Source organism: Apis cerana, linkage group LG7, assembly GCF_029169275.1.
Source record: "Apis cerana isolate GH-2021 linkage group LG7, AcerK_1.0, whole genome shotgun sequence".
Classification (NCBI taxonomy): Eukaryota; Metazoa; Arthropoda; class Insecta; order Hymenoptera; family Apidae; genus Apis; species Apis cerana.
The window spans coordinates 2626007-2642727 of NC_083858.1; the positions used below are offsets into that span (position 1 = coordinate 2626007).

The window sequence follows — 16721 nt, forward strand, 5'->3', positions numbered from 1 at the left end:
TTCCATTTTCCTCGCAAGAATAATTAATTCATGCGACATCTCTTCATCGAAGAATCATCCATCAAATTGATATAATCTAAACAGAATATTTGTTTGTTTAATGAATTTTCGCGATTTTGAAAAAGATTTGATCGAGTATTATTATTGTTATTGTTACGAAAAGTTTTAATATTACGCATTTTTAAACTAACTCAAACTAATAAAAAATATAATGTCTTTTTTCAATCTCTTCAAATTGAAAGTTTATTCTAATGATAAAATGAAGCTTAAAAAAAATTATAAATTACTTTCTTCTCGATCCGGAAGAGATATTCCCTCGAATCGATCAACTTTAACTTAAACTCGCATTATTTCATAACGCGTTATTTCATTTTACTTTTCGTGCGTAATAATTTTAAAAACAATAATTTTTTTACTACATGTATGCAATCACCAAATACGACGATTTTGAAACGATTTCAAAGAACTTATAAATCGATATGTTATCTTCGTTACACGTGAAATATCGTAAAAAACAAATTTTCAACCGAAAGATTCTGAAATGATTTCCTTTTCGAAAATCATCCCAAACCGAGTGATCGAAGATCGATTTCCATCGAGGCCAACGGAGGAGCGAGGAGTTCGAGGAGAGCGTGAGAGAACCGTGGCACGATATTGCAGCTGCAACAACCGGTTTGATAATGACGTGTTGAACGAGTAAACGAGATAGGCTCGAGAATTGTGCGGTTTCGAGTGGAGAGGAGACGAGCGTTGGAACGATACCGCGAAGCAAGAGAGAGAAAAACCGGACAAGAAAGAAGGAAAAAAGCAGAGAACTCGTGGTCTCCGACAGCGCATATTGAGCGGCACGACCGTTAAACTCGAGCCATCCACGGTTATTTCCCGTTCCTGCGCAGGAAGAAACGAGGGTCGCTCGACCGTCTCTATTTATCTTTCGCTCTCTTACACGCTCGTCCTTCTCAACAAGCTCGCGAGGACGCATGGGTCTTTCTTTTTTCTGGCAGCAAAAAATCAACTGCTCTCTTAAACAACGTGAAATTCTACTCGATCGCCTCGAATTATTTTTAAAATAAAAATACTCGACTGGTCCTTTTCTTTTCTTACTTCGGTTCCTTCTCGGGATCTTTCTTTTTTTAAATTTTCATTACGTTACGTATTTACGTTACGAAATACGAAGCAGCTCTCGTTGAAATAATTTTTTTCTCTTCTCTGTTGGAAGATCTCTTAAATGGAGTGAAACTCATCCTCAAAGTTTCCAGGTGTTTCAGTTTTCATCTTTTTCTTTTTATATCAAAGTTTGAATAATATATTTTTTATTTCGTATCATTGCAAAGTTAGAAAAACAAGATACGCTGAATCTTTAAGGATTTATTCTTACAATAAGCTTGTTTGCGCATTTATGCAAAATTTGTACAAAAATATCCAGAAAGTCCACGTATAACACGATAATCATATTTGAGGAATAAAACAAAATTCTACTTAAGCTTCGTTTCTTTAGTCATGATCGTAAAAATCTCGCATAAAAATCCACGCAGTCTATAATAATTACCATAGTGCTTTCATAACTTGAATCTAATATGCTGCGCATTTTTATCGTCAAGTATTATATTTATTTATAGCCATTTCACGTTCTCGAATGACTTTCTTGAGTCGCGTCGCGTAATTCATAATCCATTACGTCTAAATGGATTGTTCTATTCAAAACTACGTTTTTTCGCGAATTCTTTCGCAACTCGTGGAAAGTCGGTGTGTTACGAAGCTTAAAATCGATTCGATTCGCGTTCAAAAATAGCGGTAAACACAGAGTTGAGGCGCGACAGGTGTTTAAACATCTGTAGTCCCATAACTCTGAAACTTTTACTTATCGAAGTATTCGTGGTATTCGAGCGCACGATCGAACAAATGTTCTCTCGCGAATCCTTGACCGCGTTTGTACAAGTCTGGTCTATTTCTGTATTCTCTGTACGATTTAAGCCCGAGTATATTAAAAAAAAGTTAAATACGTGTAAAAATACGAAGAGAAAATTTTTAATTTATATTATTATTTATTTATTTTTTTTTTTTTTTTGATCGTCGAAACATCACTTATCTTTACTAGTCTATTTTATATTTTTGTAATAACGAAACGATTTAAAAACTCTGCGAATAAATTAATAAGAGGTGTTAGTTGAAATTTAAATATCGGATACATAAGTAAGAAGGGAAATTTACATAATGACATTAAAATATTCAACAAACTATTACAACATACGTTACAAAATGAAATTCCAGATTATTACGACACAACACAAATAACGAGATACGAGATTGTTTAGTGACCACTCGCCCCTTGCAATCATTATCGTTTTCCTTCTTATCTTCTTGCTATTAGATCATCATACTCGCATCATAAACTGAATTTACTTAACTGTGAATGAATTGCATTAAACCTAACGAGCCATTTTATTAATATTTATTCGTACCTAAGAAAAAAAAAGGAAAGATAAAAGTCCAAGATATACCTTTTATCACGATCAATCGTAATTTTTAATTTTCAACGTTTCCTCTTTCTTTTTCCATTTTGTTACAAATAATATTTCGATCGTTCGAGTGGAAATTTCGAAATGATTCGTTGTCATATCTTTACAACTATTCGTACATTTCGTTTGGAAAATTACTTTTAGCCGGAGTTAATTAGAACTTTGGTGGAAGCACATACGACTTGAGCGAACGATTTCATTAAAAGTTGGAAAAGTTTCGGTTATCCTCCTTTCGGGAGTGGATCGCTTCGCGAAAAGTCTCTAAAGAGCGAGCCTTCTATTAGTTTTGTTTTGATTATGGAATCCGTTATTATCGTGGAAAAGTTTTCGAAATTATATAAAAAGCAATATTCGAACGTGGCGAAGTTTCTCGTCCCACTCCTCGTATTCACCTACGGTGTTAATGGCGTGACTCATACCGCCAACCTTGGGCAAATTATCCCTTGCATAACACCTAGCTGCAAATTGTCCCGCAATAACTATGCGCCATATCAATTCCCGTAATTGGTTTGAACCGACTGTCGATGTCAATTACCTGGAAATTCGTTAAATTAATACGAGAAATTTATCAATATTATCGGGATAGCGAAAATAGATTGGAATTCGAGGATAGAAAGTACGTAAAATATTTTGAATGACTGTAAAAGAAGACTATAAAATATTTTTCGCAAATAAACAAACGTTTTCAGAAACGTTTTTATTTACTCTTGCTCCCAATAATAAATAATTATATCCATAAAATACGCTTAAAGATTACAAGAGATGGTTGAAATAATATTTTAATTGTTATCAGGTGTGTGTCACTTGATATAGACATTTTGTGACAAGCAAACAACGCGGTAATTGTATAAATTTTTCTATCTGGAATCGGAATCGAAGTGACTCTAAAACGTTGATTTTTAAGGAAAATGCTGAGAGCGATGTTTAAACGCGCAATAACGAGTGCAAATATACCGTAAAGGGAAAAGAGGACGTTGCTCGTGACGAAACACGAAGGCTTCGAACAGCGTGAAACAATAATTTCGCTCGCAAACGGTTTGTTCGAAAGAAGAGAGAAAATTGGCCAGAATTTTTTTAACCGGCCACTTTCACTCGTCGTTATACGATGCATCGTTTCTTCTATTTTGTGGTGAAATTTTCGCTCTTTGCAAATTGCAAAAATGTATTTCTTACCTTCCTTCTTGATTCCAGTAATTCCAGAATCGGAATACTTGTTTTATATTTTATTCGTAAAAAAAAAAGTTTATTTATCCGCATTTTAGAAACATTTATATGCATTAACGTGTTTTTTAACGTTACGTGTTGCCTCTTAAATCATAGTTTTAGAATTCAGTATATTTTTATTTTATTGTATTTTATTTTTCATTTATGCGTCGCGTTGAATTTTAAATTGGACGTATCAAAATTTTTAATTCGGAATTACGCATCCTTTATTTTTATTTTCATATCTTTCGTGTGCATATATTTAAAAATAATTATCACTACTTGACATTTTCAAATATCCTCTTTCGCTGTATATAAACGCTCGTTCTAATAACTTTTTAATTCCCATCTATATCTAATTATTCTTTAACTAAGCACTTGCGTCTGGAAATCTTTAGAAATAAATGTTCAATGTCTTCATCGAATTATCTATTATATAATGAACGAATAATAAAAATATTTATTTCCAATTAGCATTAATATTTATAACTGACATTTTAAATTACCAGAGGAAATGTTTATATATGTCAGAATCGACGTTTCCGAAGATTTAAAGTTTCTACTTGTACAGCTATTTATGTAGAAGAACAAGATTTATAGTTTCGAAAATTACAATTCTATTGCAACGATGAAATTGGCGAAAATAGAAATAGAATCTGTTTGTAAAAAACGTATTTAATATCGATTAGGCTGGGGTCAAAAAATTGCAACGTAGCCTTGATCCAAAACCAATATCGAAAACTGGATAATATTAAACTAGAGACCCTCTTTTTATAAATGAATTAAAAAGTCGTTGCTAAAGAAAAAAAAAAAAAAAAAATTAAAGAGTAATAAAATTTGTCGAGAATTGTCGACAACGCGTTTCGACATCGATATCGACGAAACGTGCGTTTTTTCCCCGTATGCGATTACCAAATTTTGGGAACAGATGACAAGAAAAATAATACGTATTTCGATTTGACCACTGGTCACGGAACCGGTGTTCGAGGCGGGACAGCTGCGCCCATAGGCAGCCCATATAGCATCAAAAGGGTTGTTCCGTGGCCGAGGTCGGATCGAGATATCTAATTACCGATGCTTTCGTGCGGTCGGTAATATTTGACCGTGCATTGTACCCGTACATTTGTCAGTTGACCTTTGTCCGTGTCCAAACCGCAATCGAGTACAACAACGTTACTCGCTTTTGTTTCAGGTAAATATCCAGTGTTTTGTTGTCCCGTTTCTAAAGATCGTTACCTACCTATATTATCCTCCGGATTTGGTAAGTTATTGTGCAAGCTTTCTCTTATTCGCGAATAATAAATAAATGGTAAAAAGTCTTTTTTAAATAGTTATAAGTGTTATTTTTCAAATATTTACACTTTTACACGCTCGTTGAGTAAGAAAGAAAGGAAAGGAAATAGAAATCATTCGTTCCTTTTTTTCTTTCTCTGTCGAGGAATGACAAGTTTAAATTTTACTTCGCGGAACGGAAACTTATCGTCCGACGGTATTCGTTCGGTCGGTGTTGCTCTTCATTATCGTTCGATGGTCATTTCGTCAATTTTTGTCCCCTCGAATTAATCGAATTTAATACGCGAGAGGCTGTTCTCTCTCTCTTTCTCTCCTCCGGCAAGTTTTTATCGCTCGCCTCGAAGCTTAGCCACGTCGTAATTTTCAATCTTATCGCCGCGACGATTCATAAAACGGGCGATCACGCCGCGCGTCCTCGTTCTCTCGCAGAAACAGTACGTAAACCACGAAATACATATGCACGTATATATATATATATATATATTCATCCAAAGTCCAAAGTCGATAAGATGTTTTGTATCGTCGATAGACGCAATAAAGCACCGCTTATTTATAAAATAGTCGTTTCGCTTCGAGACGAAGTTCACCGAGTTATAATACGCATAATCGCGACGATTTTTTTTTCTGGGAAAAATTCTAATGCCCCTATTGTAGCGCGCTCTTCTTCCAATAATAAAACCTCCTTCCATGCGAAATACACGAGGAATTCTTCGACACGAGGATATATATTTCCGAACAATATTGTTACGATCGTATTATTTCTATCGATACGTACACGAATCGGACAAGGTTCTGGGAGTGCGATGATCCTTGCGTATCGTCGCGATAACCCTGCCTTTCTCGCCATATAGATACAGCACGAGTCCCAAGGGGTTATCTCTGTCGTGGAACGAAATCGCCGATTTCCGGGTAACTCGATGACCGATGATGATCGCGTCGCAAAAATAGCTCGTGCAGCGTTTTCGAAATAACGTCAATTATATCCAAAGGCCGAATACAACGATTTTACGAGAATAGAAAATTTTAAAATCGATTATATATATGTATGTATATATCTCAATTATCGATTTATCTCGAAAAATTTTCAATCGGTCGATTTTTATCCATCTCCCTAATTTGGACAATCGGTACGCTAATAAAAATCCGCGAAACGTCGACGAGATTCGCTCACGATTGCCGCGTTTATTTATCCGTCAGCGTTTTTTAACGAACGCCACGTAATCGGCCGATGTTATCGGTTTTTCAATTTCCTGTTTCGTATCGCCGGCACGTTGACTTTCACCTACATGATCGAGCAGCAGACACGTCTCCACCGCTTATCTCGCATTCTAATTAAACATCGTCCCACTTATCCTCCTCTCGAGCCTCGTCGACGATACAACACCGAGTTACCGGGATCAAGAATGCTTATCGCATTGCCATTGTGACGAGGAGGTGAGAAGCCTTGGAAGCAATGTTTCCAAATATTCTATAAATATTTCGATTTCGATATGTACGCGTGAAATGTGATTTAATCGAAATTTAATTTAAAATAATTGAAATTGGGAAAAATTGAACATGTGGAAAAAGTATTGGACGAGGAATAAAATAATTTTTGCACAACAGAGTGATGCAATCTATAGTGATTCAAAGTTTCGAGTCTCGATCGAGTGGCTTCGTTAAATTTAAAAACTCACGAATCAAAGTTCGCTTTTGCCGCATAAATAAATAGCATACCTGTATTATTCCTAAGCGAGAAATTATATAATGCCAGAAACAGCTCGTCCGGTTAAACATCGAAGAAGAAAGAATCAACGCCTCTGTGAAAAATTGAATCGTCTCGAATCGCAACTTGGGGAAAGGGTCCAATTTTTATTCTTTTTACTTAGAAAAAAAAAAAATCTCGTTTGTTCACTCGGATATTTCAACGGCCGGATGGATAATCGATCGATGGATTATCGGTCGCATTTCCTTTTTCTCCCTCGTTCTAGAAAAGTTGGGACGGAGCCTCGGCACAAAATGGCAGGTCGAAGAGAACAGGTTTCAAAACTCGTCTCCCCCCTCGAGCGTCCAACTCCAGCGGGAGCCTTTTATTCCCCTAAGTACCTGAGAGAGGAGGTCAGTGTACAGAGAACCTGTTCCCCGTAACAGGTACCGAACCGATTTTTCTTTCGTTTCCTGAGAATGATCGACTCGGTCGACTCTCGAGACTTTAAATAGAAACGGAAGACACGCGCGCGTGTTATTTCTTTTTCCAACGCGATGCGACGATAATTCAATCATTATACATTTACCAAGCATAGTAACGTATCACGCAACGCGTTACGTTATTAACAGTTTCCATCGATAAAATCAGAATTTTCGAATTTAGGTAAATTTTCTTGCGCAAAGATTTCGCGATAATAATAAAAACGATTTTTATTTTAAAATTAAATCGATACGCGTCAAAAGTACATATATATATATATATATATATATATATATATATAGAGTGGATTAAGGAAGGAAGAGGACGAAGCAATTTCGATAATTGTATTCGACTACCGTGTTTGGCTCGCCTTTCCTTCGGTTCTTGTTCCGTTACAAAGAAAGCGGTAGTACGAAGCGGTTGGAAAGAAGAAGCGAATTCACAATGCAGGCGGAAACAGGTTTCGACCCTCTTAAATGGTTGGCACCTTGCCAGCGTCGTAATACGTCTGCGACTAATGTATCTTCCCCCACCCTTTCGTTTCTTTAACGGCCCCCGAGCTATCTCGGAGGCCTGTTAATCCTCATTGTGGCATCGCCAGACCCCCCTCCTCCCGTAAACACCTCGTTTTTATCGCTCGACGAGGCTCGATGAGTTGACGACCTTGATGGTGTCGCGAGCAATTGATCCCTCTTTAAGATCGCCCCATCGAATGCGCGCTTGTATCGATCGAGTCAGCTTCGAGTTTCAAACGTTCGAATTATTTTAGGAGATAGGAAAAAGTCTGAAAGTTTTAACATTAAACAGGAATATTTCAATGCTGGATAATCGTTTTTGGTATGTATATATATATATGTTTAATGAGAATAAGTAAGATACGGGTTTATCTTGAAGAAAATTGAAATTCAATGTGCGTCATACACGTGTGATAACGGAAAAGTTAAAATAGAGTTATAAGTTGAATATTTATTTACGATGATTCGCTGAAATATTATTATTTATTTAACGTATGATGATTATAATAATATCGTAATCATTATCGTATATAAAAATGCTTTATTAAACAGTTAGGAGAGAAATATGATATAAAAGTGAAAATTATAAAGTTCGTCTTAATTAATGTAAATTTATTGCAAGTATATGGAATTCACGTTTAAACTTATCCATCCCTCCGTGTTTCATCCTTTATAAATTTTTGATTTATGACGATTTATTACGATCCTTGATTATTCTTTATTATATAAGATTCCGGATTTTATATAAAACACACTGAAATGAAGTTTTTAAAGAAATCTGGGATACGTATACCCTGTATATGTATTATTCATGTTATTAGAACGTATGATATTCGTTTCAAACATTTAATTCGATATATTATATTAATATATTAAGCGGAAAAGTGTAGCAAGAATACTTTAAGACATTTTTAAAACAAATCTGCGAGGTAAAAACGTATGAAAAGTGTATCGTATGAATTTATTAGAATATATTAAAATTTATCATACCAACTATGAAGTAACAATTCTACAAAAACGATTCATATTCATATTATTGGATATTTATATATACATATATCTGAAACGTTTATGAATGTTTCATGAACTGTTCGAGTAATTTTCTAGCTTCCATAAATATATAAATATATATACTTTTTTTTTGAGAGAGATAAATATTTCATAACTCTTATATATTTTTAGAGGTTTACTCGTATTAAATATGTAGTTTTGATAATCCTATCTAATTTGAGATATAATTAATTGGCATCACTTTTGAAAAAAATAGATAAGCTCTATATATATATATATTATGATGTAAGTTTCTTCTGTTCAATCGCGAATTCTCCAATTCCCTAATAAAAAATAAATTTGATTAGTTCCTTAAATAAACTTCTACACCGCACATAATGATAATAATTAACGCTACTCACTAAATCTATTTATAAGTATCGTTAATACCTGCCGACCATTTTTCTTCTCGCTATTACACGTTGCAATTAAAAAAACGTAATATACATAAAATCCTCATCAATATTCCGAATACTACGATTATACGATAAATTAATTTCCTCGATCCTTGAGAAATTGCAAAATAAACCAACAATATATTATATAAATTTCCGCGTAAAAAAAAAAAGAAGAAGAAAAAAAAGGCTATTGCGTAAAAGAAAAAGCACCATCGAGCAGAAACAAATACATCGATAAAAATTTTTGCTGTCGCGAAAAATTTATTCGTAAATCCTCGCGTTATATCCTCTTTTTTTTCATTAAAAATCGTTCGTTCGTTGAAAACCTTGCCATTGTGTGCAAATCAAAATCCACGATCTTTGCTTCTCCTCCATCTTTTTTTACGCATTTCGAGTCAAATAAAACTAACAGCGCTCGACACTCGTGTTCCGAAGGAAAAAAAAAACAAAAAAAAATGAATCAAAAAGTACTTACACAGTTCACAATAACCGATTATTATTATTATTCCTCGAATCTCGTTGCCCCAACGTCTTCAAACGGAATCCATAAATTGAAAATTACTGGACGAGTGAATATGCAAACGTCCTCGAGAAGGGGCAGAAGGAGGAGGAGGAGGAGGAGGAGTTATCGGGCGGCTCGTTTTCGACGCGAGATTTTATAAGGGGAGAGGGGTCTCGTTTTGATCTCACGAGAGTATCCGCGTGCTCGCTGCTTAACGATGTAATTCGTGGTGGCCGATAACGAGCATCCCCTACTAACGCAACGCTGTGCTTCGAGTGCCGGCAATTAGGGTAATTGCATTCCGCGTAGAGAAGAAGGTGGGCGAAAGAGGAAAACAGCGAAGCGTTGAGAAACGAGGGGAAACGCGAAGCGATTTGCAAGTCAAACGGCTCCTTTCCCCTCCCCTCCGCCTCTCGCTGCGCGCCAAGCAGCGGAAAAAGCACGGAAAATCCGTGAGTGTAATCCGTGAACAACCAAGGTTTCGATCTTGGTTTCGAAGAAAGAGAGAGAAGATCTTTTACGCATCGATAAATTCGACGGAATCGTTGTCGACGATTGCCATCATCGATATTCGATACGATATTGGTTCGCACGATGCGCATGATATACCGCTGCTTTGTGCTTGTTCGTAGGCTGATGAAATATGGGAATTGCGGCGGAGTGTCGTGTACAGCTGATTTCGTTTAAAGATTGAATATACGTGCATGTATTTCATGAAACAGTTTTGGAAGATTGATCTTGGAAACAATTACAAAATGATCGTGTTAGAATACTTAGAATACTATATACATATTAGAACACGAACTATTTATAAAATCGTCAACTTAGGATAGAGAATATCTTAAATAAATTTATCTTAAAATTTGAACAATTTGTAAGAAATGAAGGATCGATCCGTCGTAGCTTCGAACAACTTTTTCCTTTCCTTTAACCTCATTTCATATATATGTATGTATTAATTGCCAACTGTCCCTGCGAATACTGAACAGCGAATAATACCAATATTTTAATAATCGAAAACTGACCTATACTTTGCGACATATTTATTTTCAAAACTTTGCTTCGTTTAATTATTTTCTGAATTTCTCAGATAAAATTACCTTTTCCGTTCCGAGTTCGTTCAAACAAACGCGTTGTAAAAACTGACCGAGTAACTGCGAAAAGCATACGAAAGCAGCAGCAAACAATCGAGACCGAGCAATATACCGACGAATAAAACAAATTTCGCCACCTGTTTGCGTTTCCGTTCCATCGAACGAACGATACTCGCAAAATATTCGTTTTCGCGATTCTCGCAAAACTCGAGCCACGCATCGGATCTTCGACAAGTTCTGTCTTTTTCTTTTCTCTATCTCTCTTTCTCCGTTCCCTGGCCAAGTGCCAGCACAGAGTTTCAACCGAGTTTCGAAGCGAGCTCGAGGAGCTCGTCGAAGGATCGCGGTTGAGAAAAAAAGCGAAGGTCGAGGCGCGAGGGAAGAGAAAAACCGGTTTTTAAATGGGCGAGCGTAATTGTTTCGCGTGGACGAGGAATAAAGCAGGATCTCTTATGGCGGATGTGTACCGGTGTCTGGTTATATACGAGGCAGAAGGATGGTGCCGTTGCATTCTTATCCATCCATCTGGGGAAAAAAATGTTTCGCGCAGAAGCGGAACGTTTTTGACAGCTTTCGACTTGTTATTTTTTATTACGCGTGATTATTACTCGAAGAAAAAAATTCTATAACAAGGTAGAATAAGAAGAGTCGTTCGACGGAAAAGAAGCGATTTTGCGCGCAACTGTTTCGTCTCGATAAAAATACCGTCTTTCTTTCGAATCCGAAAAATATATTTTTGATCAATAAGATAAAATGTTGACAAAGTGTTGTGTTTTATTATTTTATATATAAAAAAGGAGTTTCCTCGATGATGGAAATGGGAGACAAATTTAAAATGTTCGTGGATTTTTATTCTCAAAATTTTTACGATATCGAGGGAGAGGAGGTTTCGAAAGGGATCGGAAAATTGAATTTCAGTAACTTCTTCTAACGTTGAAACGCATTATTACATGATTCTTTGTCGAAAGAAATTTCAAAAACTTTCTTCGATAAATCGGATTTTACTTACGGATTAGATAGATTAAATAGATTTGCAACGTATATTTGTTCGAGCAAAATCTTGTGGACAATTGGAGTTTTTATAAAGCAACGAATTATTTTTCGTCGCATCATCTTTATTACGTATCTCGCGTGAATAAACGTACGTCGAGATTCTAACAATGGAAAAAAGAAAAAGATCGCGATCCGAGATATCAAGCCAGCCATGTTTTCGCACGTTCGAGGAAACAAAAGTTTGTTGTTACTCCGCAAATAACTTCTTAGCACACGTATGTGCAAATATACTTATTCGTATAACAAGCTCGAGATGCGCTTCAAGCGCATTTCGAAACAAAAGTCTTTTTTTTTTTTCGAAGTCTTTTGAAGAAAAACTTGTGCAAATTAAATATAAAAATATTTTAAACGGTGTATGTTGCAGTACCTAGTTAAATAAATTATTTATTTATAAATACGTTTCTTATTAAGAGAATGATAACAAGATAATTATGCAGTTTTCGATTATTTTACAATTTTTTCTTTTTTTTTTTCTTTTTTTCAATTAGCTTTTATCACAACAAGCGAAAAGTCAGGTGGGGAAGAAAAATGGCGCGATATCCTTATATTAGCGAAAGATAAGTGTCGATGAACGTAAACTTCTGCATTAGTAATGCAAAAAAGAAAAAAAAAAAGTACTTTAAATACGTACATAAAAAATACATAATTTGTTCCCGTCCTCCCTCGATGACGTTTTATATCCATATTTATGACGCATAATTGCCATAATTTACATCTATATAAATAACCAAAGTAACAACAATAGAATGATAAAAAAAGATAGAGAAAAAGTTGGGAATGAAAAATTTTCGATTTCAATTAATTTTCTTTCCACCGTGGAGGAAACGGACGAACGTTCTCTCCGTTGCCTGATCGCTCGGAGGGGAAAAATTCCTATGGGAATAAAAAACGTTCCAGGAGAAACGTTTCTTTCCGATCTGGTGTGTCTGGTACACACGTGCGAGAAACACAATCCCTGAGAGCGGCTCGAATGTCCTTCCTCGTGGAAACGGACGGAGGGCAATAATCTTGCAATATCCCCTGCGAAGTCACCGGAACGTGGAGCGCATTAAAATGCGGCAGAAACGTTAAGGACGCGCCAGACGGCAGATGTGCACTTAATATCTCTCTTCGCCACCTATTGTCGGCTCTCCCTCCTCCTCCCTCCCCTTGTTCGCCTCTCATCAATACCATGTAATAATGTACGTAATGGATAGAAAAAAATTTTTGCTTTTTTTTTCGAAAATATATATTATCATTGTTTAAGTATAATTGTGCGATTAATTTTTAATATAATTGACAATTTAAGATTGAAGACGGTCGAAGGTGATGGTGAATTAAATGATGAAATTAATTGTGTAAAATGAGATTACGTTCGTAAAGTTTATTTACAGAAAGTAAGTGGTTCCGTGATTTCCAAATTTTTTAGAAATTTATAAGTGGGAGTGTTTATAAATAAAATTATCGTATTCGATGGAAGTGGAAGATAAAGATAGCTAAATAAGCTTTAAATTTTTGATGACAGGAAGCAGATTTTAATTTGCACGGGCTATAGGCGGGCTAGTGTTGGACAAATTTAGAGCGGCATGATGATTCGAATCGATACGTCAATTCTCATTCCCAGAAATACGTAATTAATCGGGTCTTTTCCTTTAATTTCATTTTAACGTCATCCTATTTTTGCCGGCCACCATTTCGTCTTCTCCCGTGTCATCGTTAATTCTGGGAATAAATTTGTTTTGTCCAATCAAGGAATTTTCCCTCGCCCCGTCAACCTATGAAATATCTTAATGGAAAATTATCGTTTTTAATTAATTTAAAATCTATAATTGATCAAACTTAATAACAGAATAATCGTTTCGGATATAAAGGATGAATTTTTTAAAAACCGACAAACCAGTCGTTTTAACAAAAATCATTCTCATCTTGTAAGATTTTAAAAAATGTATAAGCGTAAGAAATATTAGAAGTTTTATATTTAAAGTTAAAAAGAAAGTGGATTTTTGGAAATATAAACGAAAAAGTATTAGTTTTTTTCTGGAAGAAAATTACTAATTCGGAAGATTTACATTTGCGTTAAATAATTTCATAGCATTCTATCTAATTGAATAAATCACCGGTTTAACCGCCTCGTTAATTAATTTCCATGTTCCTGCTCGGCGTATCAGAACTCTATTTATATCCATTTCTAAACCATATCCATTTTCATATCCTGGAAATTTCCGATCAGTTTTACTTTCCTTTCAATCGAATCCTTTATAAAATGAAATATAACGTAGAATCGAAATTTTATACAAATTAATATACTTCTCACGCAAGAAAAAAAAGGACCTCGCATGTTCAGTTTATACAAGCGCATCGCGAACAAGACGAATTTTTATTCCTATTCCCAGCCAGTCGCACCATAACCGACCCTAAATCGGCCGATCGAACCCAGCTCACGTAACGCTTTCATAGAGACATTCTGCCGCGCCTGCACTATAATTTACGATCGATTTGAACGCGCAGCGGTCACTTTTCTCCAAACCTCCCATCCCCTCCACCTTTCGCTCCGTCTCCCTGTTCGCCGTGGACAGCGACCACCACTCCTATCCAGATCGCGGGCACGGATATCTGACTAAAGTCACGCGATCGTAATGCGGTGCCATTAACCCAGAATTCCTGAGCCACGAGGACGTAAGGAAGAATCGCCGTCTCGTTCTCTCCAACGATGCGTCCACTTTTTTCCCCTCCCCTCTCTTCCCTCCTCCTTTTTTTCCCTCGCTCCCCTCCTGCCCCGCTCCGCCGCTCGGGGATCCTATTTTGCCGTGGATGGAATTTCAAGACAGAACGGGTGTTAACCTTGAGGAGGTATGCTGACTCCACTGACCGAGGAGGGTTTAAAATTACCTCTCTCGGGTCTCTGTTGGGTCTCGATTGGGACGATATCGGCCAGGATTCGAAGCAGCTCCCGGAAGAGTTTTTAACATTCGATTGATTTTTCCATTCCCTGATGTTTCTCGCTCCTTTGACTCGTTTGATTGTTGCGAGCAGAATTGAGAGGAATGGAGTGAAGTTTAATATGGAATATGGAAGATAAGGTAGTTTGAAAAAGCTTTCCCTTCTCTCTATTTTGACTCGGTCACCCTTTACGCTTAGTCCCTGACACGAGCAACTTAATCCCCTCCGAACCACCGTTCTATGAAGATTAGATCTCATGCTCGCGCAACCTTGAAGAGTGTAACGCAATGGCGGCCACGACGGCGAGAAAATTCAAGGGAGCTCACGACGATTTTAAATCGTTTATCTGCTGCCTTTTAACACGACGCTTCGCTTCGGAATACTTTTCGTTTCTTTATATCGATCGTCTCTTCGAAGAAGTAGTTCTAGTAGTCGATTAATATCGACGTGCAAAGTCTCGATTGAGTTAAACGATTGAATTATCACTTTTAAACTGTCCTCTCAAAGTTTCTTCAAAAACGTGCGTAATACATTCAACGAAATCGCTGAAATTGCTCGAATAAACGATCGAACGATTAAATGAATAATTCCTCAGATTTTCCCCCGAGATGGGCGAAATGGATGTAAATTAGCGCGTGGTGGAGTATGAAAGAAACTTTTTGAATAAGAGTGCCCCACCAACATGTTACATAATAAAACCCTGTAAAAGTTTCGACGAAATTGTTCCAAAAGTAACCCTCCGCGTTCCATCGTCCAATTTCGCTGCAATTGCAGAACGAACGAATACTTTTCTCGTTTCAAAGTGTACGTGAGAACATTTTCTGGCCGGCGATGAAAATAACAGAGGGAGAGCAAGGTCGATTCGGGCCACGGTCGTTAAAGCTTTCTCTCTCTCTCTCTCTCCCTTTTCGGTGTAGCGTATCGCTCTCTCTCCCCTGGGATCTCCGGATCTGGTCGGTGCCAGTTCGCAGCGCACTCTCAGAATCACGATCGATCGGATCGTGGGCGGTCTGAATCCGGTCGAGGGAGAGAAACAAGCCGCGGCCAGATTCGGCGAAAACGGGTCTGTTGCCTGCGGCAACCGTAAAAAAAGGGAGAGAGAGAGAGAGAAGAGACCGGCTCTACGCGCGGCTGAAACACGAGGACGCTTCTCGCGAATACTGTGCACCAAGTCCGTGTACCTGGCGGGGAATAAAAGCAAAATGAACGCGTGATGTGCGGTCACGAAGTCCTGAGGGGGGGGAAAAAAGGAAAAATTCGATTCCTGTACCGTATCAGCCATTACGAGTCGTTAACGCGAACTACAGAGAGCCGTTGAGGATTCCTTCCCCTCCCTTTCTCTTTTTTCCCCCCCCTCTTTTATTTCGTTCTTTTGATTCGTTCGATCGGAGAGAGTACGGTATGTTGAAAATCAGGTTAATCTCCTGGTTGCGCAATGCGTGAGCGACGATCGGGTGTAACAGTTTATTATCCGTTGATTTGCTCGAATTTTTCTAATTGCTCTCCGATGAAATGGTTCGAGGAAGATTAATTGGACATTTGTGGATGTCTCGCGCGTTAATTCTCAAGGACTCGTGAATTTCCATATTATGCGCGATGCAAGCTTGGAAACGTGTCTCTACGTCAATGAGATTATTGCAATAATTCAATATTTACAGTGATAATTTTTGCACAGTTACGATACGCGATAAGTAATCTCGAGATTTTGCAACGCGACGTAACGTTGTGAAATTGAATTAACGGAGAAGAATCGCGCTTTGCTTATCTACTGAAATTTGAAAAAGTTTAAAATAAATTAGATAATTCGCTCGAGCGAGTCGAGTGTGAAAATATTCCATCGCCGGTGAAATTTAATTAAACCGAGTAATTCATTTTGAAGCGAGATAAAGAATAAAAGATATAAGAACCAGTTGCTGTTCACGTTCTTACGGATATAAACCGTAATCTTAGGTTAAGATCTTTGCACACGATTAATCGAAAGAAATTCAGTTGAAATCGTGTTTGACGC

The 16721-nt window shown here is 37.0% G+C and overlaps 1 protein-coding gene across 6 annotated transcripts in view; it reads left to right on the forward strand.

Annotated features, from left to right (window-relative positions):
* Positions 1-16721, forward strand: part of LOC107998431 (serine/arginine repetitive matrix protein 2) — a 234111-nt gene that overhangs the window by 90398 nt on the left and 126992 nt on the right. For 4 of the 6 annotated variants that reach the window (XM_062077623.1, XM_062077626.1, XM_062077625.1 and 1 more), the window contains exon 8: positions 4915-4983. The exons of the other annotated variants lie outside the window; for them this stretch is intronic. In XM_062077623.1, coding sequence (XP_061933607.1) covers positions 4915-4983 — 69 coding nt within the window. The remainder of the gene's footprint in view (positions 1-4914; positions 4984-16721) is intronic. 6 annotated transcript variants of the gene reach the window in all.